This window comes from Brachyistius frenatus, unplaced genomic scaffold (assembly GCF_029030835.1).
Source record: "Brachyistius frenatus isolate BFR_SWC_R1_liver_20210118 unplaced genomic scaffold, ASM2903083v1 Contig_42, whole genome shotgun sequence".
NCBI lineage: Eukaryota > Metazoa > Chordata > Actinopteri > Embiotocidae > Brachyistius > Brachyistius frenatus.
The window spans coordinates 1,693,628-1,720,253 of NW_027210641.1; the positions used below are offsets into that span (position 1 = coordinate 1,693,628).

The 26,626-nt window shown below is 40.2% G+C and overlaps 1 protein-coding gene across 2 annotated transcripts in view; it reads left to right on the plus strand.

Annotated features, from left to right (window-relative positions):
* Nucleotides 1-471: 471 nt before the first annotated feature.
* Nucleotides 472-26,626, plus strand: part of rapgef4a (Rap guanine nucleotide exchange factor 4a) — a 30,936-nt gene continuing 4,781 nt past the window's right edge. The window contains exons 1-19 of one of the 2 annotated variants that reach the window (XM_069702577.1): nucleotides 472-713; nucleotides 3,593-3,735; nucleotides 3,937-4,025; nucleotides 4,679-4,825; nucleotides 16,059-16,131; nucleotides 19,565-19,629; nucleotides 20,646-20,696; nucleotides 20,807-20,913; nucleotides 21,910-22,031; nucleotides 22,132-22,315; nucleotides 22,413-22,497; nucleotides 22,920-22,980; nucleotides 23,088-23,164; nucleotides 23,283-23,429; nucleotides 23,996-24,111; nucleotides 25,539-25,624; nucleotides 25,973-26,051; nucleotides 26,171-26,321; nucleotides 26,512-26,600. In XM_069702577.1, coding sequence (XP_069558678.1) covers nucleotides 553-713; nucleotides 3,593-3,735; nucleotides 3,937-4,025; nucleotides 4,679-4,825; nucleotides 16,059-16,131; nucleotides 19,565-19,629; nucleotides 20,646-20,696; nucleotides 20,807-20,913; nucleotides 21,910-22,031; nucleotides 22,132-22,315; nucleotides 22,413-22,497; nucleotides 22,920-22,980; nucleotides 23,088-23,164; nucleotides 23,283-23,429; nucleotides 23,996-24,111; nucleotides 25,539-25,624; nucleotides 25,973-26,051; nucleotides 26,171-26,321; nucleotides 26,512-26,600 — 2,033 coding nt within the window. In that variant the 5' untranslated portion in view covers nucleotides 472-552. The remainder of the gene's footprint in view (nucleotides 714-3,592; nucleotides 3,736-3,936; nucleotides 4,026-4,678; nucleotides 4,826-16,058; nucleotides 16,132-19,564; nucleotides 19,630-20,645; nucleotides 20,697-20,806; nucleotides 20,914-21,909; nucleotides 22,032-22,131; nucleotides 22,316-22,412; nucleotides 22,498-22,919; nucleotides 22,981-23,087; nucleotides 23,165-23,282; nucleotides 23,430-23,995; nucleotides 24,112-25,538; nucleotides 25,625-25,972; nucleotides 26,052-26,170; nucleotides 26,322-26,511; nucleotides 26,601-26,626) is intronic. The other variant, XM_069702578.1, reaches the window with a different exon arrangement.

The following is a 26,626-nucleotide window of genomic DNA, read 5'->3' on the forward strand; positions in this document are numbered from 1 at the left end:
TCAAAACAATTCCAAGCATAAAGTGCTTATAGCAGGTCCAGATCCATATTTGTTTGGGCAAACGGTGAAACAAATCTGGACACAGACACACTAAAGGGATTTTAATTTGAAATACAAATAGGACGTCCAACATTTGGCCAACCAATGGTGACTTTGGCTTTAGCTAAGGAACAGCTGACAGTAAGTTTGGTTTCCAGACTCTGCTGTGCCACATGCTCCCCGGGTCTGTTTTCTACCCTTTGGAGGCCCGGCTGACATATTATCGGTTAATGTGACGCCATTGACACTTGCGAGATCAGAAACAGACGAACGACACGTGGTGCATTCTGGGTGATGTAGTTTATATCGTTTTAAGTGTCTAAAAGTTGTCATGACAGAAACCGTTGATGAACTGAAGCTGAAACTTGGTCTGTTTCCTCTCCACGTTTCTCCTGGAAGCGGTTTCCTTCCTCAGCTTTGCAGTCGGAGTCCCATTTGGCTGCATCAGTGTGTTTAATGGAGTCCCGTCGATGCTGCCAGGTGAGCAGGGCTCGTGTGATTGAGTGAAGGCAGATGGTCCAGCCCTCTCCTCCGCCTCCTCCTCCTCCTCCTCCGCCTCCTCCTCCTCCTCAGCCGCAGCAGCAGCAACAGCAGCAGGATCGCAAGATGGTAGCAGCGCACACTTCTTCACATTCGTCTGAATCTGCCGAGTGGATTATCTGTCTGGATAAAAGGTAATCCTTTCACACCACCGCTTGCAGCAACTCATTTCAGGCCACCGTATGACCGAAGAATTAACTGGGTAATTACGCGATTTTGATTTTCCACAAGAAGCAGCTTGGGCGTTGTGTTTCAACAGCTGCATTAAAACATTAAATTTCGACTGTGTAATTTTAATTTCCCAACGGAATTAAGATTTAATGCATCAGAGCTTGAATTAGGGCACCCTTGAAAGCGCCAAGGTTACCGTTCATTTCAGGACACCGGGTTATAACGCCTTTGACCTGACTGTTGGCTGAAGGTTTAAACATAAAGAACTATTAATACACTCAGCTGCAGCAAAACATGGATAATGAAATATTAAAGCAAAGCTATAATCTAAGCAACCAGGATACTAACTTTATAAATCTGTGTTTGATGATATTGATAAATGTTCACTTGCACTCCAAACTACATTTGCCTCTTCAGGTTGCCTGCCAGGTGCTCCAGTGTCTCACCTACTCAGATTATTGTATTTGAGAAACAGGGAAGCATTATGACTTCTATGTTTTACAGTGCTACAAGATTAATTCGGAGACCAAACTGTTGTCAGAAGTCATATACAAATATTTGATATGCCACATCGACAGCTCTCAATCTAATGGCAAATGCTGCTTTAAGGTTCTCCGCTCATCTCTGAAGTGATTCATTTTAGACTAATAACTGCTTCACGACCCAGTGCGACGTTTGGCTTAATGAAAATCTGAAACTTCCAAATGCACACCTGTTAAACCTTTAAACAGCTGCAGCGGACTGCTGATCACAATACTTACACGGCACAACTTTATCCGACATTTCTTTAATCTACAGCAAAGCGCTGCAAACCTTTAGAGCACTACCCGTTGCACAGATCTTTCCATTTAGATTTCATCTCCCAACATTTTGGCAGATGAACAAAATGCTCCCTGTGTGAAACAAGTGAACATCTTGGGGTCGCTTAGATTCACAGGAGGGAGAGAATGAGGGGTGCATCATCAAGAAAAGATCCAAAGTGCAGCAGCTATAAACAGCAAAGTGACGCAGTGTGCCAAGGCGTGTTTACACAGTCATGTCCTCTGGTTGGTTGTAGAACCACCTGTGTCCCTCAGATAAAATGGTCCTTGCATGACTCACCTTCTAGCAAATACCATCCATGATGCACCTCACCAATCTGTTGCTAATTTTATTTATTTTTTTACATGCAAAGGATGATGAACTTATTTGTTTCCACGTGGATCCACAGAGCATCTAAAAAATGTTATTGACGTTTTTGATGTTAAAGAACAGACGAGTGAACACAAAAAACAAACAAACAAGGGTGTCATTTGCTTTAAGAGTTGCAGTTTAATACGGAGCGTTCAGAAATGTGATGTCTCACTCGGCATTTTCACATCTCATGCTGATCTGAAAACTAGAAGCAGTTGTTATAGGTTCATCATTGTTTGCACTGTACGTGCTGTAACAAGCTGCCATGATGAAAACATTCTGTCCTCACTTGGACTGCAGATCAGCACTTTTAGATTTTTTTTTTTTTCTTTTCTCCTCCTTTTGACTTGGCTGGCCTTCAAATAGACACATGGCTTTGAAACTCGGTGCTCCCACACAACTCTGTCTCCGGCCTTGTAGTCCTCACTTTGTGAGCGTATATGTTGAAATAATGCGGAGCAGAAATGATGAGCGGGCGCAACATAAGATGTGGGTCAGTTGTGATCACAGTCGTGTCAGGAAGTGACTGCTGTGAGGTAAAAGGGGGAATAAATGATGAGTAGTTTTCTTTATTCTGCTACGACAGAGCAGTACAATACATAATATGCATAATGCAGTTGACAAACTTGTTTCTGAGCCCCATTAGGCCACACTATTGTTGCAGCAGTGAAGCTTGTTACCCTTTTTGAATTATTGATCATGTTTGGTTTCACTGTTTTAAAGGATGGACATCGATTCAAAGGTGATGTAAGCTACAGTACAACCACCCACAAGTTACATCAGAAGCTCTGGACTCAGTAACAAATGTGAGGAGGTGCAATACGAGAAGCACGGCAGCAACAACACAAAGGTTGAACACTGTGAATGTAATCAGCATTTTTCAATGCAGTTTAAGTCACTCACGTTTTTGATGGATTGCCATGAGCAGCTTCAAATAGAAACGACTGTGGGTATCCACCAGGGTATCACCTTTCATATTAAACTTAAAGCAATTATCTACTTTTGTAAATAGTCTCTTTTAGGAGGATTCACTTGAAACAAAAGTGTTTGTTGAGCAAGAACTGAAACTGTGTCAGTCCTTGCAATCTAAATAAAAAGGACTAAAGAAAATATATTTTATATTTTTATGAAATAAATGACCACACTGAGAAATTAACATTTACATATGACAGCAAGAAGATTATTGGTTCACATAAAAGTGTGACATAATCTGAATGTGGTGTAAATGACCTCCAGCTCAGTCAGCTGAGAAATACTCTGAAGTTTTGCTTCACTTGCATTAAATTAGAGCTGTATAAGAAGTAATTTTTTTCTTTATACCTAACCGGTATTATAAAATGTGTTATTATTTGTACTGTGCACTTCTACTGTAAGTTGTCAAACTTCATGAAAAGTCCATCACACTGTAGCTTTGAAGTCTGATCTTCTGTCCATGGCCGCTGCTATTGTGCAACTGTAAATACAAGTTACAGCATATCGACCTGGACAGGAAACAAAAACAGTGTTGTGTATGAAATAATTGGTGTCGACACATCTTTTTTTCAGAGCTTCACACTTTCAGAATCCAAGTTGCGTTACAGTATGTCGTGCCGAATGACGCCGGCTCTGCAGCCTGTTAAGGTACCGTTTTAGTTAAATGCTCATTGTTCTTTTCTTTTTCTTTCTCCAGACCAGCAGAGCGCTCCGGGGAAGATGTTGACATAATCCTGGCGGGTCTGAAAAATGTGAAGGCCTTTGAGAGATTCCACCTGAAGTTGCTGCAGCAGATCTGCCTGTGTGGATTGTATGAGTGCTTGGAGAAAGGCATCACCTGTAGGTCCAAACACATGCTTTAAATGTATCTGAGGACAAAATAATTCAGTAATTCCCAACCAGCTGTATAAGTAACCCAGAGGCTACTTAACAAGGTTGGGAACCACTGAAAGACCTCATTTAAGAGAATTAAAATGATGTCTCTGTTCAGTAGTTGTTCTTAAATCAGGCCTTTTTCTCTGAAACTGCTGCTTTTTTCAGTGTATCGCCAAGGAGACATTGGCACCAGCTGGTATGCCGTCCTCTCTGGTTCACTGGATGTTAAAGTGTCTGAGACATCAAGTTATCAGGTACAATTGATATTATTTCATACACATCATATGAAACCCCAGTTTTACCTAAAAGATGATGAAATCATTGGCGTTTATAGGGTGAAAGATCTCTCCTCGTTGTTTTAGCATAACTGGCGTAACCACATCTATTTTTTTTTTAAATCAAATAATAGTTTTGTGTGCTAAATTTGCACCTAAATCTGCATCATTCTTTCTTTCTGAAGATTTTTTTTTTAAATTTTTTTTATCAGTAATGCTCCACTTGAAATTCAGCACACATAAAAAAATAAATAAATCCACATCCAACCTCCGAAAGCCTGTTTGGAGTGTCGGCTTTAATTTTTTAGTTTTGTGTTAAATTGGGGAACTACTGAATATCTGTTAATACTGGAGCCTCATGCACCTCCGTCAGTTTGTCTGAGGGCTGATTGGAGTAATTTCTTCGCAGATTGGAGTGTATCCATCTATTTACCACAAGTGCTCAGGAGATTGTGTCTAACCTTTGAGAGAGGTCTGATCAGTGGAGAGCGCTGCTTCTCAAGAGCTGTGCACAAAAACCTCTTTTCTTTTAACAGAATAAGGACATTACCTTTGAATTCTTGCCTTGCTGCATGTTTTATTTTTTATGGAGGAATGATTCATGTAGAACACCATGTCTTCATCTCTTGTAGGATGCTGTTACGATATGCACACTGGGGACTGGCACAGCGTTTGGGGAGTCGATCCTGGATAACACCCCCCGACATGCTACCATTGTCACACGAGAATTCAGCGAGCTCCTACGCATTGAACAGCGGGAGTTCAGGTCTCTGTGGGAGGTGAGCACTTCTATTGTCTCCATCTGTAGTTGTAGCAGCCTACAGAAATTGTGATGCATCTCATAGATTAACCCGAGGCGAGATCAAGCATCTATTTTCTTTGATCCATTTTAGGCCATTGTCTCGAGACACTTACAAAGATATGCAGATTTTTTAGTAACCAAAATTCCAAGGACACATTTAATGTTTTCTGGAATTCAACTAACCTTCCTCCACCTCTCCGTATCTCTGCCAAGTCTTTTCTTTTATTAGTGATTCAAATAATAAACAGAAAACAAAACAGCCTGATTATAAAACAGGAATCCTATTTATAGAATTGCCACCAATAACAGGTAAAATATGATTATTTGTACAGTTTTACAGAGAAACTGTGACTCTTTTTACATTAAAAAGTCACTTATAACAGATACTGTACAGAGCAGATCCTCAACAGCTGAGTGGGTCGCTCAAAGGCAGCACACAATGCTTTCCATATATCCCTTAAATCCTGAGCAACTGAGGGGGCTGCTTAAAGCCAACTTACAGCCACCTGCACTCGCCTGTTCTTGTTGCAACTGAAATGTTGAATATGAAAACCATGACGAATTGAGCTGAGCGATAGCCAAAGCGTAGGCGGAGTATAGTCAGTGCGTCTTTTAGACTCGTGAATGTTGGGTCCTGCAGGAATGACGTGAGCTGTCCAGTCGTTCCTGTAACCTTCTGCTTTCAGGTTTGTGTGTCAGCGCTCTGATGTTGGTTTTGTTGGCGTGTGATGGGTTTACATCTTCTGACCACTAGATGGAAGTGCAGCACCGAGGAGACACTAACTCTCTCCGGCCCTGTGTGTTTACTGAGGTCTCATTAAATTCCTTATTTCAGCAAGAGTCATCTGCTGTAAGTAGAAGAGATTCAACATTTGCATATAGTAGCATCAAACGAAATGAACTAAATCTGTAACATAACTTGCTGTGTGAGCACAAACATAAACTCAGAAGCGATGACTTTAGTATTGTATTCGATGCCATTTCCACACCAAAATAATTTTTTTAAGGACAACTCAAAGCAAAATGGTTCAGTCACAATTTCCCCACTAATCTCACCATCTCCTGCTCCTGTTGGCTGGTAGGTGTCATGCTGAGTAGAAGTCTCTGAACTCTGTACCCTCTGTACTGGGCTGGTTTCCTGAGAGAGACAGCCCATTTCCTCTGGGACCCTGGGCATCAGCGGGCTATGGGCTGTATGTGTGTCAGTGCATGGGCCAGCTTCAGTGGATGCTAAGCTCTGGCTGCGTGTGCGCTGAGGATCACGTGGCGGTATACTAGGCTGCACCTCTGCCCCGGGGCGACCTCTTCAGTAAGGTTGGTCTCAAATCAGATTTTATAGCTTCTGTCTCGGTCAGATTGTCTTATCTTGTTTTTCAATCACTCTGGACTCGATGGTTTCGTACTATAATGACAGTGTGAAGTGACTTTTAAGATGTAGTTTGTTTGGTGTATGATGTTTTACACATATTTTGCAGCTGCTTTAGTGTTTAATGTGTGTGAAGAGACACATGTTTTAACTGGTACAGCTTCAGTTTCAAATTTAGGTTTAAGTTTTTATTTGTCACGTTGACAGAAATGCTTTCTGCCAAGTTTTTGCTCTTCTTTCTTAGTGGTAGGTTGGTCCAATATTTTCTGTTTACACAAGTAGTTGGAAGCCAAACATCATCCATGAAGTGTTAGAAACTTGACTCCTCCTGTGTAAAGCTCTTTACAGTGAAATAACAGACGTCTTTTATTTAATTGTAAAAGTTTCATAGATTGTGTGTTTTTTTTTTTAAAGGTAGAGATATTAAATGTAATTCTAGAAGTTTTATCAAGGTAATTTAGTGTGGAGAAAAACACATCAGGCACAAAGTATTGTTCAAAGCTGATGTTTCTTAAAGGGGTCTAATGTGTGGCCTTGCATCAGTTCAACATGTAGGTCAAGTTGAAGTTCTCTGAGTGAGATGTTTTCTCGAGGTATTTGCCCTCTTGAAGTATTTCAGCCAAAACTCTTGACAGTAATTTACAGCATTAGCATCAATACATAGATCTTCTATTGTTAGATGTGCTGACTCGGCCAGTCTATATCTGAAGGGCTATCCAGTCAAAAAAAAATCACATATTCGCCTTGTTGACAGATAATCATTAACACCAGCTGTTTTACTGTTTGTTGTTCCTGCAACCAACTCACCAAATTATTCTGCCTGACAGCGGTGCTTATTTATTCCTCCTAGTTTTACCGCAATGCAGAAAAACTGCTAATGTAGCATCTTGTTTAGCTGGTGGCATCAGACTTCTGACTTCTGTTGCACAAACAGACTCCAACTTTAGTGTTGCTCTAAAACCTTTAAGGAATTGTTTAGGAAATAAGAGAACGTATATGTCATGAATGTGTGTGTTGCACATGGAGCCGATGTCTACAGGACTTCCTGTTCCACGTTTATTTCAATATTTCTTGCATAGCACTGCGTGGTATAACCACTACACATGCTGAAGTCACTGCATGTGTGAGTGGCCCATGTGTGTCACTCACGCGTACAATTTTAATATTTATATTCTCGTGCTGATAACAGGGACGATAGTGTCTTTTATGTAGCTTGGCAGAAACAGAAACTGGTTTGTGTCACTGGGAACGGGCGGCCGTGTGCTTGCTTGTTTAGCAGAGCAGACATGAGCTGAGCTCAGCAGACACGGGGAGGATGACCGAAGCTCAGATGGCCTGATCATCAACTAACTGGGTACTTTGCTTCCTGCTTCCGATGGCCACAGCGATTGAAACAACACAATTGTCATTTGTGCTTTTAGGGTTTTTTACGGTCACATTAGCCTGCGAGTGGTCTGGACGTTGTTGTTTTGTAGAGTGAGGTCAGATAAAATAGGCATGTGCACGTCACATGTTTCGAGTAACAGCATTACGGATGCTTGTGGTTTGGATGTGTCCTGCATGTGTGTCTTCATGCTTGGAGCGTGTGTGTTGGGTGCTGGTCTGAGAGCGTGGGCGGGAGATTGGTGCGTTAGTATCATCAGTCCATACAAGCAGCCTGGTGGGCAGTCAGGGGGGGGAAACTGATGAACAGCAAGTGGCAGGGATGTAACTTGCCCTCTAGCATCCGAGGATCGGGTGAGGGGGGAGGTTGGAAAAACCAGGCCACGTGCATCCTCTCGTGGTTCAGCATCCAAGTACCATGACACATCCAAGGCAAGAGTGCACGGCGGATACGTGCAGGGACTGAGCGGGAAGATTAGATCAAAACCGTATTATTCCTTTATCTCTGCTCAGTTACATCATCGAGAGCCTGCAATCTGAACGCCAACCAGTGAATGAATACAGCGCTAATGGAAGCTGCTACAGACCTTCTTGATCATTATTAGCATTCCTAGCCAGGCTAGCTGTGTAGCTCAATGGATGGCAAGGTCGGTTGGTTTATTGACCGTATTCATGGTGTCCAGAGGATGAACCCTACTGACTTTGTTGAGCCGCCATCTTTTCCTCAAATGCCATCATGAGGTTGATGTTTGTGGTTTGGAGCAACATTTTTCAACAGCTATTGGATGAACTACCGCCCCACCATGGCAGTTTGGTACTGACATTTAGGGTCGTGGTGATCTTTGGTGATCGCCTGTCTTTGTCAGTCAAATTTAAAACTTGACTCGTATTGTCCCATTTGACAGTTTGGTTTATTTAAAATGTGCTTTTCAGACCCATAATTAAGATAACACTGTTAACTTTTAGCTCTGTTTGCTCTGAGTGTGAACTTTTCATGGTTCATCTCAGTTTTTGAACAGAAAAACACCAACAATGGGGCAGAATAATGTAACCGGTAGCCAAGAGCTTAGTTGAACCTTTAAATCAAAACATATTGTCTGAATAAACACAACTTTTCCAAAAAACAATCATTACAGTATCAAATTTGTGAGTGACATTAGAAGAAAACAAGGAAGATGGAATATATTCTCTCTGTTCTGCCTTTGGGAGCCGATGTTCTGCATGAAGACCTTTAAATAAGATTTAGCTTAGTCTTAAGTTGGTGTCTGTTCAATACCAGCGCTTGATAAATCAAATTCAAGATGACCATTGTCAAGTACAAAATAAAGCATGATTTTACAGAAATCGTTGCAGCTCAGTGATTTTCTTTTAGCTGGGAGTGGAAAGTGACAGAGAGTCATATTTGACAGTGATTGAGTCACAACCACCTGCCTCTGTCTGTGCTCTAGCACCTTCTCTCTGTTTCACGCATTCTTCTGCTACTGGATATCTTTTATTATTATCCATATATAATGGATGACTCTAAAACCTCAGGCTGAAACAACCAAACACAGAGAAACTTTAATCTCAAACAACTAAGACGAATACCACATCAATTATTAATGAAAAAAATCCTTCAAATAAAACAAAAGAAATTCATCTCCCATTTGTGCGTTAGATAAAAACTATGTCTGGCATTCAAAAACTTAATGTTTAAAAAAAAAAAAATTAGTACCACCAAATATATAGCTAATATACCAAAACACACTCCACAACTTAGTGCCGTACAATATGTGTCTTTTCAAATTGTATTACTTAACAGCCCAAAACCAGGAGGTTCAATTCTGGAAAATGCAACAAAAACAGCCCAATATTTTGGGCAAATTACACAATTAATGAAGTCATACCTAAAAAAAAAAAACAGCAAGACTATAAAAGCACATCTGGCAGTATTTTAACCTGCAGAGTGTCATGGGACACTTCAGCTGTCTTATTAAAGAACTGACTCATGTTCATCCAAAGATTGTTTTCTGCTTCATTGGGAAATGCTCTAAAGTTGGAACACATGTTTCTACAGTACAGTACTCAGTATTCTGGGTTAGTTAGTATTAACTGGTATTTTTGTAGTATTTAAATTACTCAGCCGACTATTCATTCATTCACTGTGTTTAGAGTTAAAAAAAAAAAAAGAGAGTACTTTCCTTTATCACTGTAACACACTTATGGCACGACAATATGTGAAACGTTTCTCTTTTTTAAAACCCTGACAGAGATAACATCTAAATCTCCAAATTATCCGTCTTTGAAGTTAACTTCAAGTTAAAATTTCACTAAAATTTGCTCCTCGACATAATTTGGCTGCTGCCATCTTGCGTCACATCACCTGAGTGCTTTGCAGTGATTTACTGGGCGGATTTACCAACTTTTGTTCCAGAACAGCGCTGAAAAATAATGTTTTCTGCTGTAAAACATGAACTCGAAATACATTTTGAAAACTTCAGATGTCTTCCTCGAGACATTTAAATCAAAGGAAGCAGAAGGAGATTTTTTTTTTTTTAACATGTTTTTATATTCCTGATTATTGGTCTTCCTGTGACTGACCTCACTCTGCTTTAGCATTTGGTTTGTGGAGGTGGTCAAGCTGAAACTGAGCAACCGCTCTGTATTGTGTGTATAGATTAGTTCGGGCTTGTGACAACGAGAGGGCGGGGGGGAGAGGAGGGGGGTGTCGGGGGGAAGAGAGAGAGCGTGCTCTCCTCTGTGCTCAGTCACTGGAGTTGAGTAATCACCTAGCAACTGCTCCTCTGAAGAAGTCAGCAGCTGACACTGTGCTGAGCTCTCAGGCTCACAGTCGGCTCTCAGAGTGGCTGGAAGTCGCACCTGGATCACGTTGGATGTTCTCAACGTGACCAACGACTCTCCGGGACGTACATGCTTGGAGTGTTTGTTAACGCCTGGATTAAGAGGGTGTGGAGCAGCTTCCAGTCATTAACTACAATAACAGGCTGCATGCGACGCTGGTAGCATCTTTAGGTAACCAAACTTTTCAACAATTAAATTCATAGGTTGCATGAGAAACACTTTAAATTATACGGGAAAGTAAAAATAAATGAGTGAGAAAAATGTTGGATTGAAATTTGTGCAGCATTGTTCTTGCTCATGTTGCAGAACTATCTGGAAAATCTGAACATGAAATTCACGCGTTAAAAGTAAAAATGTTGTATCTTAATTCCTACTATGTCTAATTATGAATAAGTAAAATTTAGTTTCCTTGTGGGACAAATATTAGCAGTGCAGAAGTAAAGTAAAACGCTTCCCTAAATTCTTCCTCTAAGGGACCTGAAGTGAACAGAATTTTGAGAATAACAGGGAACACTTTAAGAACAGTTTGCACTGTGTTGATTATGTAATCTGCTGTGAATTATTCAAAAATACAGGAGTGCATTCATGCACAGTGATGCTCACAATCCACTGATGTACTCAAGCATGAAAGACTGAAGGGAAGCTTGCAGTGAGATGACTTGGGTTAATTGCGTCACTGATCTGTTGTTATGACACAGATAAGATCAAACTTATCTGTTGACTCTTTCAAGTTTATCAATCGTTTGAAACAGATTAATATATGAGCTGCATATCGGGCAATCTTTTACTCCACGGTGAGGTGACAATCCTCTCACTGTTATAAGCTCTACATAGATACATGAAGCCACACATGTTCATTAGAGGACAGAGTTATAGGGCCGTATAAGAGCTCTCCTGCTGCTCTGAATACTGAAGTCATTGAATGAGAGTAAATAAGCGGAAAGTTGTCTGAGCTCCATTGTAAGAATAGAGAATCTCTTATTGCAGACATTTCTAAACTCCCTCTTTATGTAAGCATAAGAAATGTATAGTGAGCTGTGCAAAATTATTGCCAATAATACAAATGTATGTGTATATTTATTTGTCAAATACATCAGATACCAAAAAGAAAAATCTTTCGTAAAAACAGCAATATATATATATATATTTTTAGCCATATATGATGTAAAGTCGTGAAGGTTGTTCATACTAATTGTAATTATATAGCCAAATACTGGTAGAATATTTTGTCAGCCAGAAAATGATTCCCTTTTATAATATATAATAATGTAATAATATAATATAAAGTCCTTTCTGATGTCTCATGCTCCCAGCTAGTTTACAGTTACATCATGTCGCTGGCACTCTCAAAAATCTCACCGGAAGATTGCTTGAATCTCTTTATCCGTTTTCGGTTTACAAAGATTACAACTGCTTTTCTGTTGATTGCCAAAAAAAACCCACAAATAAACTCAAGATAGCAAATTTTAAGATTTTATTCTGGCATCAAATTGAGTGAAAAAATAGAACTTTTTCAGGTTCAGACTCGCAGTGGAAACAGTCAATTTGTAGTCAAGTAAGTAGAGAAGTTCCTCTTCGGTGGTCTGACTGGAAGAAAGATGGACTAAAGATGACGACGATTTACATTTGAATCTCTTGTCATCAAAAATCATAGAATCGGCATGATTTCCAAAAACATTATTGTTTAGATGTTTATTATTTGTCATTCTTTAAACTATGTGAACAGCTACTGGTTGTTAAAGCCGTGTTTCTGCCTCTTTAGTCTGATGCCCTAGTTTCTTTTTTTTAAGTTAAGGTTGAGATCTGCCAGCAGAGGCCTTTTAAGCTGCCCTTGAAGTCGTCAGCCTCAGATCTATTGAAAGTTAGTTTTTATTCCAAGCTTCTAGATCTGATGGGATTTAGACTTCTACACCGGTACCGAATATTTGAGCTACAGCTCCTAATCTTTTCCTGCGATGGAATCCATTTCTAAAAATATATTAAACAAATTTAAAAAATATTTCAAAACGGAGAGGAATCGGACGCTCTTACTAAACCATTGTGTTTGCTGAATGGACATCAAACTGTGAAGGATTATTTGTTATATTTTATTTGTGCCTTACAACTATTGACTGTCCATTTGTCAGTGTAGTAACTAAGAGATCATAAAAAGCAAGTACTACTACATGTTACCTCCACTGAGACATTTCTGTCAGTATTACAGTTATAAAGTGACAGACTACAGGGAAGTAGCTACGCAAATCAGACGCACTGGTGATTTTATTCTGATTTAAATATTTCAATTGGCCTTTCAGGAACATGGCGGAAAATTTTTATGAGATGTTTTTATAATCAAGCCTTATCGATCTTCAAGTTGGGATATGGGAAATTCTTTTCATACTTTATGTACTTATTATACTTAATTATGATTCAAGTATATCTGCGCAGTTGTAACCGTTGTGGTTGATGTATGATCTGATTAAATGCTCTAATAATCTTCTCGGATTAGAATGATGAAGGCCAGTGTGTGAATAATCGGACTGATTCACTTGATTTTGGGAACAGTTTGACATTTTGAAAAACACGCCTGTTTTCTTTCATGCCGCGAGTTAGATGAGAGTGACATCACTTTGTGTCCTGGCTGATAAATATGATGTTTCATTAGGTGACAGTTAGCTTCAGTTGGCTTTAAAGAAGACAAAGAAAAGCTAACTTGGCTTTTTGAACCAAAAAAGCCAACGAAGACATCAAAAGTTCAATGATTAACATGCTGTATCTTCTTTGTTTTATTTACAACAAACAGTGTAAAAATGAGTGCGTAATAAAATGTTTACAAGTTTTAAACTAGTCGTTTAACTGTTGTTAAGAGCCAACCATCTTTTAGTTTTGGGGTTACAACCATAGACTATATATAAAAGATTACAATGCATCTGCTCTTAATTTAATACTTAAGAAATAACAATGATATGAAATCCTAAACTACTAAATTGCTGTGTCAAAGATAAAAGTGGCTCAAATAAATATATATCATTGTACTTTGATGGAAAAAAAATAAAGAAATGAAATACATTTTTGTTTCAGCATAACAAATACAAAGTGCTTTACAAAGCGCAAAAACACAAGAACACGGAGATACAAGAGCAAAGCTGTAACTGACTATTATTACTATTTTTCCTTAAATAGTAAAGATAAATGACTAAATTAGCCGCCTATAGTGAGCTGCAGGCTGTGAAACAGTTCCTTATGGAAACAAGCATGTCATGTGTCCCAGACATCATTACTAACAAAATAGAAACTGAGTGCTTTTCAAACACCTGCCGGCCTCCTAATCCTCGTCTAAAACAACACCACCACCCCGCAGACTGGATTCAGTCCCTCAGGGAAGGCGGCTTTATTGGCTCGGAGGGGTTGAGTTCATTTGTTCATGCTCTCCTCAGTTTAAGTGCCCCTTCCTAATCCTAAATCCTTTAATTGTCAACAAAGACTGATAGGATTGTTGAAGGGACGGATGGCTTCGATGCTTTTGTACTGATCAGCTTTGAATAATGAAATCTGTTGTTTGCATGTGTACTAAACCACTCTACAGTAGACACGCTTTCATAATCTCATCTTGGTGACGGCATCGATCCATTTCTTTTAGCGTCTCAATGAGCAGCAAGTCGGTTCTCATTTTTATAACCGAGGTCACTTTGGCATTTTTAAACTGCTTCTTAATTGAGGGAAAAAGCTGCGCTCTCTTAAATGGTTGCTAAAGTGATTAACTGACTTCAGAGGGTTGAATTGAATTGAAGACATGACCTCTGAGTACGACGCCATCAAGGGAACAAATGGCTCGAGAGTTCTTGCTTTCATTCGGTCTCCGCTGACCAGCAGATGGGAGCGCAGAGAGACTTGTCCCGGCGCTAAGTGCTTCTCAATCTGCTTTTTATTGACCTGGAACGACATATAATCAGTTTTTTTTTTTTTTTTTGCCCCCAAATTAATCATGAGCTCATCAATCTACTTGACAAATTTAAGTTAGAAAATACAATTTTACAAACGAGTTGGTAAGAGTGTGACATACAGTATTACAGGTCTCAGTATTACTTTAAAAACATTAGAAATAATATATTCAAAGAGGGTGATGTCAATATGTGGACAGGTTTCTGTAAAATAAAGTACACACCTCAGATTTGGGTGAGAACAGAATTTATAGGACCAGACAATTATCATAGATAAGATCATACGGGGTATAAAGCAGCGTTTTCTATGGTCGGATTGACCTCTTTGTGCACCAGTGCCAAAAACAAAAATATGACCTTTTACATGAGTGCATGGGTGCAGTATGATGCTCATTATGTAATATCTGTGCTGCTGCAGGACAAAGTGATGATATAAGGAAAGTTGTATTGTCTGTTTTTTCTGTGGCTTTTTGCAGTTTGCACGGCATTAGAGATTACGTCATCAGTGGCAAATAGAAATATGCAATCTTGAAACTGTATTACAAGAGAACATGAGAGAAAAGGCAAAAGAGGATCGGAAATTGAAACTGAGTATTATCTCCACATGTACACCAACGATGTTGGGATTTTTAAGAACTAAGCAATCAGTTTTACAGATTTTTTACAATAAGGTTAATAATGACTTTAATGGCGTTTCCCCTCCTTGTGTTAATTATTCATTGAACCCTGCGTGTGCATTTGACTAATGAGGATGAAATATCAACAAACACCCGAAACTCTCGTTGCCTTTTCTGTTGTCCTCACAGCCCGGAGACAAGTGATGACTGAGGGGTGGATTTCTTCTCTTGGGGGGGGGGCTGCCTGTATGAGACAGCACATTAATGAGAGAGACAGAGAGAGAGAGAAATCACATGGAACAAAGAATGGACATCGAAGGCATCTCAGAAATGTGGATTTTTACTTTCCAGGGTTTCTTTTTTTTTCATCCTGCACTTATAGCTGGTACAGTTCACTTGGTCGTGCACCAAACTACGAACCTGCTACCGTTCTACCAGACCCAGATTCATTGTGTGAATATATGCTTCTGGCCGTGCTCCATTGGGGATTGTTTCCCTTCTTTGCCGTAGACCTCCGGATAAGTTTAAAACTATAAGAGCAGCCTTCAACCAATCGACATTGACCACCATTTACCGTATGTTTTGCGCCAAAATTCAGCCACCGCCACTATCGTTGGAACTATTTTAACGTGATTGCATTTAGATCTTTGTATTTTTTCAGAGTACCAACTGTGAAAGTCAGCTGTTGAGTCACAGCACGTTAGCCTTTCATTGCCAAGTTAATGACGTGAAGAGACACAAAATCAAAGTTCCCTTTTAAGTGGTAACGGCAGAGTTGTAGCCACGCCAGCTGCGTAGCTGTAGGGACGATACGGCACGTTGTGTCTGCACACCACTTCGGCCCAGACTGAAAAATGTGGTGAATCAAGAAATTTCCCACATTAATGATTTCCAGAGAATATATCAAAAATAATTGGTAACCATCCCCAGTTTTCTTGTTTCATGAGGTTGACATTTGTGGTTTTGAGTGGATTGACTCGGCAACTTCTGAAAGGATTGTCATAAAATCTTGCCGCACATTAATGTTGCACCACTGTGCTTCAACTGATTTGTGTTTGTGTTTTCTTTCTTTTTTTTTTATAGAAATATCCTCGCTGCATGGCTGGACTACTGGCCCCACCCTATGGGATGATGGAAAGCAGCTGTAGTACTGACAGTAAGTCTCCCTGCATTAACCATCATTTCCAGTTCTGAGCAGTTTGGACCCAAAACATCTCACTGTATTCCCAACATTGTCACAGTTATTGTCAGTTGTTGATACGTCACACAGGATGAGTTGTGGGAGGTTTGAAAGCATACATTGAACTAAATTAAATTAAATTTGTCTGTAAAACATCACAGTGCAGATACACCCACACGTTTACATGCAGTAGTACAGATGGTTGGGTTGTTTGTTTCACATCAGTCACCTCAGATAGAACTTTACTGAAAAGAAAGAGCTCACCTCATTCAATGACATTTTAAAGTCGATAAAATTGATTTCAGTGTTTGTCTGCAGATTGTCTTCAGAATTTATCAAGATAAAGAACTTCACTCTCACTTTGTACACATTTGTATGAATATCGTATTTTTTCACTCATACTGTCTGAATAATACAACTTACAATACTTTTGTCGACCTAACTCCATTACTGCCTGACCCTCCTTTGTCCTTTTGCATTATGATAAAGACAGATACTATTATTTATGCTTTTCTGTTGCAAGTTAACTTAATATTGATTCAGCTTTGCTCACACAGAGCACTTAACTTGCTTCAAAGTCATGTACCATAAAAATGACAAACAGCAATGTGCAGTAAAACAATCCAGAGGCCAGTTTACCGACAGTGGATTAACTGTATATTGTTATACATTATTGATGGTTTAAAGTCGATGAAATTTATATAATATAATATATATGGACATATTTTAAAGAAAATGTTTCTTTGCTCTATTTATGCCACGAGGGCTTTTTAAAGAACTCGCAGCCTCAAGCAATTTGATTAAGTACTGTAGCTTTTTGAGCTGCTTTTAAAAGTGGACATGCTGCTTTAGTGTTCATCGCTGCTGCGTGTTCTGCAGCAGCAGTGTAAAAGCAGTGCTCAGAGTATTTTTGTAGGATATAGTAGAGTACTCAAAGGATTTACAGTATATTCTCCATGCATGGATACACTAAGACAGAAGTGACTCAAGCATTAGCAGCTGCAGGCTGATGTGCTCTCCTGCACGGGACATCCACAGCAGCTCAGTGGTTTTGTAACTGGAGCAGCCAAGTCAAATGAATTAAACATATTTTAAACAGTTTTCTTAGTTACATCAACACTTACGCTTATAGAGCACTTTGATGTTAACAGGTGGGTGCTTTTAAAGTCAGCTTTGTTTCATTCACTCCAGTCATGCGTTCACACCTTTTTGTCACAAGTTATCCACCACAAGGAAAAAAATCTCTCAACTCTAAAATGATCAAAACAAAAAGTAGTTCTCTTCCCTGGCAAGAATCGAATCTCAGATTCATCCTCCTCATGCATACTGTGCGCTACGTTCATATTAATGTGATTGAGCTGATGTGACATTTCATGAATGGCGTGATGCCACATGGACTAGTATGATAGCTTCAAAAATAACATGATGGACAGCCGTGCCAACTTCTCAATACAACTATAAATGTGCACAATTTCTATTCACACCCAAAACATAAAAATAGAAATACATTGTCAAAGAGTGCAAGGAGACAGCTGACACCATAATAAGGCTCTTCTTTAATGTAAATATTCACTCTCCAGTTGAAAATGCTGTTTCCTCTACTTGACTGAAGCTGACATTAAATTTTCTTTACAACAAAATTCAGCACAGCTTCATGCAGAAGGACATGAATAACAGGGTTGTCTGTCCTTTCAGTGTTTACTGTTACAAACATGAAGTTTATGAGGTCTTTTTGATCTGCACATGTATCTGTATGTAAATAAATTCAAACTCTGTCTGTTTAAGCACCTGTACTATAAAATCTGTCAGTTTGGGAGGTGACCTTTGTGTTCACATTTCTTTTTTGGACATCGTTTTTCCGATGGACAGATGATCCAAACACCCGTTGTACAACGAAGAGCAACAACAGCAAAAGATAAATGATAAAAAAAAAAAAAACCATTCATAAAAAGGAATTAAAAGGTTACAGGGATCACACAAAACAAAGTTCAAGAATTATTCATGCTTGAGATATATTCCTGAATGAACAACCACATGCAGAATGTCACATTTTGTGCCCCACTTCTTATGTATCGAGTGAATTGTGCATCTGGTTTTGTGGTATCAGCAGTGTGAGAAACATGTCTAAGAATAGCTGAGTTTTTCCCTGCAGATAAAGCTGCTGCTGAGCAGCCTGGACTAATTATGCTATTTGTCCTGAAGGGGAAAAATAAAGTAGGAGCTCAAATCTCCGACGACAGACCACAACCCTCGTATTGAATAAAAACACTGGTTAAAGTACTTTATCATGGTTTCTATTTCCAGTAAGAGACAAAAACAGTTTAGATTAATAAAATCCAATATCATGTTTTAATTGTCGGGAGATCCAATTTTAAGATGATTTACATTAAAAAAAAAAACCTGTCGGTATACAGATTTGTAAATATTATTTTTCTACTCTGCAATGTGCACAGTAAAAACGCGACAAAATAATGAATTATGTCAAGACAGTAATTGGAAACAAAATATGTCTCCATAGTGCAGTCATTCAATTCAATTCAATTTTATTTATATAGCGCCAAATCACAACATAGGTTATTTCATGGCACTTAACACATTAAAGTCCTTACAGCAAGACTTTACAATATTATAGAGAAACCAACAATTCAACAATTCCCACATAAGCTAGGAGGGGAAAAAAAACTCCTCTTTAAGGGAGAAAAACCTCCAACAGAGGGAAGAAAAACTCCCTTTAACAGGAAGAAACCTCCGACAGAACCAGACTCAGAGGTGGGCGGAGCATCTGTTAACAGAGCCAGACTCAGGGGTGGGCGGAGCATCTGTTAACAGAGCCAGACTCAGGGGTGGGCGGAGCATCTGTTAACAGAGCCAGACTCAGGGGTGGGCGGAGCATCTGTTAACAGAACCAGGCTCATAGGTGGGCGGAGTTTCTGTTATCAGAACCAAGCTCAGAGGTGGGCGGAGCATCTGTTATCAGAACCAAGCTCAGAGGTGGGCGGAGCATCTGTTAACAAAACCAGGCTCAGCTGTGGGCGGAGCATCTGCCTCGACCGGTTGGGGTGAGAGGAGAGCAGAGAGAGAAAAGGACAGCATAGAGATACAAGAGAAGAACTGTTGGTGGAGACGACGATCGCAGGGCAGAGACATGCAGCTCCATCATTGAATGATGTGGAAAAATAAACAGTGAGAACTGGTCTAAAGAATCTAAAGGAGAATCTGATGATTCTGCCTTAAAAGTTTTCAGTCCCAAGAACATTTTTAAGAATATGAAAAAAAACAATATAAGTTCTTTCAAAATGAATTTTTTTTTTTACCAGGAAATACGATGTAAATGCCTGTTTTCGATCCATCTTACTGATGTCCAGCGTTTTTTTTTTTTTTATATATATCTTCTGTTTCTCTTCACCAGGAATGCCGGACAAAGAAAACATAAGCAACAACTCAATTGTCTCCATGTCCAAACATCAGAATAAGGTAATTCCTCTGACACCGTACAACTGAATCATTTAGTACAGACATATAAGGCTTTATAATTTGTAGCGTCTGCGGAGTTGAGACGATGCTTCCTCCTTGGTTATTTTTGTCATGGTTTCAATTTTGCTTGACATAAAAGCATCCTTTACCGTCACCCGGCTCGGCAGCGGTGGATGGAAATAAACGTGGAATGTGAAGTTTGTTTAAATTTGGTCTAAATATATACGAGGTGACTGCAGCTCTTGTCGCCATCCAGAAGATTTCCTGTTCCACCTTTCTGTTGTTTCCTGACCACTGTGTTGATAACATGTGCTGCCGTATGCTTTGTTCCTAAACGGCACTTAGTCACAACATGATTGTCCTGTTATGTAAAACTGAGTAATCCATAGCTTGCGTTCCTGTTATGTAACAAACAAACAGCTTTAATTTACTTTAACATATATAAATAATAAGTATGAAAGCCCAGCTTTTGAGTGGACTCATTTCTTGTAAATAAATGATGAGGCTTTAAAGGCTTCACATAAATGCATGAGTTGCATGATGCATGCTCTCTGAAGCATTCAGAAAGCATTTTAAATGTCACCGTCCTGCAGCCCACCCCATGGCCTCGGCAGGGGGAACAAATTAAAACAGTTGCATACAGTAATGCACAATATATCTGTGTCCCATCAAAGCAATGGAACACATAATATAGCTTTTAGAAAGCAGTAATAATATCAATTAAATTGAAAGGTAATAACGCGTAATGTCAGCTGTGAGTTATGCAGCAGCAGTGAGGAAGACCAGAGCAAGAAGAAAATCACCCGATATCAAGCCGGACTTGTCCGACACGTCGTCGTTACCCTGATGTCTTTTATTGCGAATGACCGGACGCTGTGTTCTTCAGCAGACCTTCAATATCACCCAGTTTCTCTGAGGTTTAGTGTGACATCATCACAGCAGCCTGCGTTTCATTGTCGTCCGTGATTATTGTTTTTTCAACTCGTCTCATTTTTTTGTTTCGTTTTATTTTGCAGAAGTCATTCATTGAAAGTCCAGCCAAACCTCACCCTAAATGCATTTCTCAGGTATTAAAATCCATCATCTTCTGTACGTAGGGGTCAGTCATCACTTTTCATTGGCAGGCGCTCAGTTGGACTCTCTTGTGCTGAGCTTTAAGTCAGATTCCTCTGTGCAGGTCCCCTCTGAGAAGATCCTCCACGCAGGGAAGACTCTCCGTGACGCCATCCTCTCCAGGGCGCCTCACATGATCAGAGACAGGAAGTACCATTTGAAGACCTACAGGTTAGCTGGCATCTTATTCTGATATTTAGGAAAGGTAGAAAGGTCATTTGTTAAACTGACTCATCCATGACAGTGAAACTTGAAGAAAAAAAGGTTTGCAAAACTAAAATCACACAAAAGTAAAAATGTAGAGTACAAGTAAAAACAACATAACGGTACAAACAGGATGAGGTAGAAATATAAAGATAGAGACAGTAGTTCAAAAACACAAAGGTTGATGTTGTAGTGACAAACCATCGAGCTCACCTTCATAGTAGCATTCAATCTCTCTCCTTTGATCTGCATCATTTTCATACTGTCATACATCTACTGTCAAGTAAAACAAACCTCTAATAAAGATATTCTGTGCTAACTGCTCAGCACCAAATAGCAAACTGAAGCTGGTAAACATGTTTGAGCAACAAACAGCTGAATAAGCAGATTTTTCTTTATCCAAAGTACAGCTAAAAGTTGAGTAAACATCTCGAAAAAAAAAACAGAATAGTTTTGCTCTGTGGCTGCTTCAAGTGTAAATATCACGAAATGTGTCTTTTGTCTTGTTGCTGAAAGAAGTCAGACCGTGTGTGTGGTCGTACACAATCATATATAATGTTGGTGTATTGTGGGGCTGCAAGTAGAGCAGGATTTCTTCGTTAGCAGAACTGGGTGGGTTACTTGGAAAATGCTGTTACATAATAAATGTTTGTTATGTCATCAAAATTGCTGTCAGTGATCCTATCTTTTATTTATTTTTTTACTATTACAAATATATTTGGAACATTTTGTTGGTCCCAAAAATGTAACACCTTTTTAAGCATTCGCTTATTTCATTTGAACCTCTGTTTATACAGACTGTGGCTGAACATCAAAGCTTCTTTGGCGTAGCCCGGTCAACAGCAGAGGAGAACGAGAAAATAAATAAATAAATCATGAAATACTGTAAACCACGAACATCAAACACGTTGTGTAACTGCTCAGCCTTACAGGAGCTCTTATCCCGACCTCTGTCTTTCCCAGGCAGTGTTGCGTGGGGACAGAATTGGTCGACTGGCAAATGCAGCAGAGCTCATGCGTCCACTCTCGTATTCAGGCTGTGGGCATGTGGCAGGTGCTGCTGGAAGAAGGTGTTCTCAACCATGGTGAGCCTCTGTGTGATGTCTGTCTGCGCACATGTACTGACGTGAATCAGAGCTTGTTTAATTCCAGCTCTGCCATCCGCGCTGTGTTTCTGTGATGCAGTGGACCAGGAGCTGAGCTTCCAGGACAAGTACCTCTTCTATCGCTTCCTGGACGACGAGCAGGAGGATGCCCCTTTACCCAGCGAGGAGGAGAGGAGGGAGAGCCAAGAGGAGCTCCAGGACACTCTGCTTCTCCTCTCGCAGATCGGACCTGACGCCCACATGAGGATGATCCTGAGGAAAGAGTACGACTCTGAAGCGGCAAATCACCAAAGCAATGTAAAATGAAGTGAATCTGTTTTGTGATTTTTTTTTTTTTTTTACATATTTCTGGTTTTCTAGTCCGTCTGAAAGAACAGCCGATGACCTGGAGATCATTTATGAAGAGTTGCTCCATATTAAGGCCTTATCACACCTATCCACCACCGTGAGTACAGTTTCTCTGTCTAATGTGGTCACATAAATGTCACTCGTGTCGAGGGCTAAATTACTTCTGTGTCCTGTGGCAGTTAAAATGTCATCAGATATTTTTGTCACATTTGAGCGTTGACCGTGAGGGAAAAAGATGCAAGCACGAATACACACATCTTAATGAGTTTTTACATCTCTATTCATCCATCTTAATATTCAAACACCTGTCCCGTAAGTCAAATCGTCAATTTCAGTTGTTGCTGGAATCTAAAAACAAGTGTCTGTAAGAGCTGCTGAAAACGATTCGAACTCACATTCAGTATTTGTAAAATCTTTTTCACACCAGCGGGGCATTGACTCACAGGAAAGTAAAAGGTACACGTACGGTTGTGTGTTAATATTGATCTTCTGAGATATCTGTCTCCTCTGCTCGCCCAGGTCAAGAGAGAACTGGCAGGAGTGCTGATCTTTGAGTCCCATGCGAAGGCAGGAACAGTGTGTAAGTAGTGGCATGAAATGAGTTATGATAACATTTCCCCATACTTCTAGTTGATAATTAAATATGGCCAACGATTGAATCAACCCTGTGTTTCTTTTCTCTTTCAGTGTTTAATCAGGGGGAGGAGGGCACCTCGTGGTACATTATTTTAAAGGGCTCAGTCAATGTGGTCATCTATGGAAAAGTAAGTGTTTCTCCAGATGAGATCATATGATTTCTGAAAGCATCAAGCTGAATATGTTGCTCTGACCATGGCTTTAATTCATTTAGTCAGTAAGTGATCAGTACCATGTCCTGCGCAGGGTGTTGTTTGCACTCTTCACGAAGGAGATGACTTTGGGAAGCTGGCTCTTGTCAATGACGCCCCCCGCGCTGCCTCCATTGTCCTACGAGAGGACAACTGTCATTTCCTGAGAGTAGACAAGGAGGACTTCAACAGGATTTTGAGGGTGGGTTTCTGTTTAATATCTACTGATGCTTTTAGAGTAACAAAAAAACACCACTATCGCCCTCTGTTGGCAGAAACGTGGTAATGCAGCCACAAAAGTCTTTTAATGCACCTTTTGAAATTGTGGTCCACATATCTGCACTCATTAAGGTAGTGATTACAGTAAACATTAAATATGTTGATGATGACCTTTTTTTTTTTCCTGATTTGGGGTTAATTAGCTGTGGATGCAAACCTGCAGTGTGGAAAACTTCCATCTGGGAGCTCTGACACCAACAGAATATAGCAGCTGAGATTTGTTTAGATTAAATATGTGGTGATGCTCTGCTGGGTATAAACTGAAACCCAACAAATCTGATCTCATTCACTAAGTTTGTTGTCTATTTTAAATGTTATCATTGCTGTTTCATAGTGTTTATCTGTCTCAATCAAATCACGCCACTGTGTGTGTGTGTGTGTGTGTGTGTGTGTGTGTGTGTGTGTGTGTGTGTGTGTGTGTGTGTGTGTGTGTGTGTGTGTGTGTGTGTGTGTGTGTGTGTGTGTGTGTGTGTGTGTGTGTGTGTGAAGGATGTGGAGGCCAACACTGTGCGTCTAAAGGAGCACGGTCAGGACGTTCTGGTGTTGGAGAAAAGTCTCACCGGCGGTCGAACCTCCGTCAAGGGATCCTCCGCCTCCCATTACAAGTAAATGTACCCACCACGTTAGTGCTGGACAGATCTGCATTTATAGACACAAAAGATGTTCTACAACATTTCTGTCTGACAGGTGTTTGTTAAACTCGTGACCTCATATGCAGTTTCAATTCAAGCTGTTAAAAACTGTCACTATTTTATGGTATATGAGCTCATAGTTGCTGCAGAACAGACCTCAAACTAAAATAAAAAAATGGAAGCTGGCTCGAGCTCAGCCTTCCTTTTGTCTTTCGGTATCAATCTTTATATCTTTGCAGTTAATCACATTTGTCTGTTCTAGCTGTCATTGTTCTTTATTTTTGACATAGTCAACAAATCTCATGAAGTTCTTCTGGCTCCAACTCCAAGCCCTTCAGTTCCTACTGAACTTGGTCGTCTTTAACAAGGGTTCATGATTGTATAGTTTCGTTTTTAAAAGTAAAAATAATTTTCGAAAACAGCTAGACGCTGTATTTTTATGCGAGGGTCACGCAGATGGAAAGAAGCCGTTTGTTTATTAGGAACTATTTCTAAATGTGGATTAATAGACCTCATTGACTTAAAATAAGCAACAATACTCACATTCATGGCAGTTGGAACTTTTGGAGGAACAATGGTAGGTAGGTAGGTAGGTAGGTAGGTATATACTTTATTAATCCCCGAGAGGACATTTTTTGAAAATCTGTGGCACTTTATCTAGTTCTGGTTCACAGATGCTTCTTATTTGTTGATCAATTCATTGTTGCTGTTGGTCCTTTCACTGGATTTTTGGACAGTAAAAAAAAATACTGAATATCGCCAGCCTTATACTTAAAAACAGTTTAAAAGAGGTTTGAAGTGAATGCTGGACTCCAACAGCCAGCAGATGAAAATGTGCAGGCAGCACAAGCACAACAATCCTGAGCTCTGCAGCCAACAAGTGTTATCTTAATAGAAGCATCTGTCACTGCACCACGGTCGCTGTAATATAGAGAGACATATTAATGGTAATGATGGCTTAGCTCCAAGGGGGAAAAGAAAGGCCTGGCAAGTCACAATTACTTGTTCAGGGTCGCCCTCTAATCAACTGCACTCCTCACACATGAGAGTGTCAAGACTGTTCTCCCCCACGAGAGGGGGAGACACGGCGTTGCTGTGTAGCTCCCTCTCGTCATGCTGTTATCAAGTAATGAAAACACCCGAGGCTGGATGTGTTGATTCTCCTTCACGTAGAAGATGCCCCTACATTTTTCTTTGTCTCGTGGCTCTTAGTCCAGACTCCCCTTCATCTTCAGTGGGCCGAGAACACTGATTGTAAACAGGATTGTCATCAAATGAAGCAATCACAGACACACGTTCAAGTAACATAAATCAGTGGAGGGCCATAGCCGTGTCATTAAGCATTAAGAGCCAGTGTTTCTTGATTAGTGAAGGGTGTGTTTTATTCTGTGTTGCTCCAGATACAAGGTAATGTCTGGGACGCCGGAGAAGATTTTGGAGCACCTCCTCGAAATGATGCGATTGGATTCTCAATTCTCAGAGTCAGGTACTGCTCACCAGGTCCTGCATGTCAGATTAGTGGCGTCTAATGAAATCCAGCAATACGATGATCATGTATTGTGAAGGGTTTTCACACATGCGGTATATTTGTTCTCACCTCCGCTCTCTCCGGTTCCGTGTCTCTCCTTTGTCCTCTGCCGACTCCTCTGCACTGACCCGTTTGTTCTCGTCTATAATTAGCAACACATCACAGAGCTGATCTAATTACTCTCACTTGTGTGCATACATATGGTTTTCATTTGCCTGCAGAGGTGACAGAGACGGGGCCATGTGGATCGAGGCCTGGCAGCGCCAGTGTTTGACACCAGTTTCTCTCTTGTTTTTTTTGTCACAGACTCGGCGTTAGATGACTTTGTGCTCATGCACTGTGTCTTCATACCAAACAGTCAACTTTGCCCGGTGTTAATAGCCCAATATCCTTTCAGCACTTTGTTTTCCAGTTCTTTTCCAGGCAGTAAAAACAGACCTGAAAACAAAAAAAGCTGCTTATTTTGCTGTAATTCCATGATTGTGTTCTTTAACTGCTGTGCAGCTACCATGCCCAGGCCTCACAGGGCCCTGAGCAGGAACAGCTGGACTACATGCTCAACAACAAGCGCAGGGTGATCCGCCTGGTGATGCAGTGGGCTGCTGTACATGGAGATTACCTGCAGCAGGAGGACGTCGCGCTGGCCTTTCTCCAGGTCAGCCTGTGGAGGAGTTTCGTTGGCGCCTCTGCTGGAGGGACAGAACAGTCACAGCAGCGATACAGTTTAATAAACTCTTGGAGTCCACAACTGCTCGAAAGACTTCATCTTAAAATCGTCTTACTATTTGTTCAATAATTACTTCTGCTGATTTTTCCTGTCACTCAAGGCTCTTTGCGTTTTGCAGGAGTTTCTCTTGGCGGTGTCTAATGATGCCAAAGCACTTCCAGCCCTCAGGGATCAACTAACACAGTTGGAGAGAATTGTAAAATGCAAGTAAGTACGTTTTTTATGTTGTAATA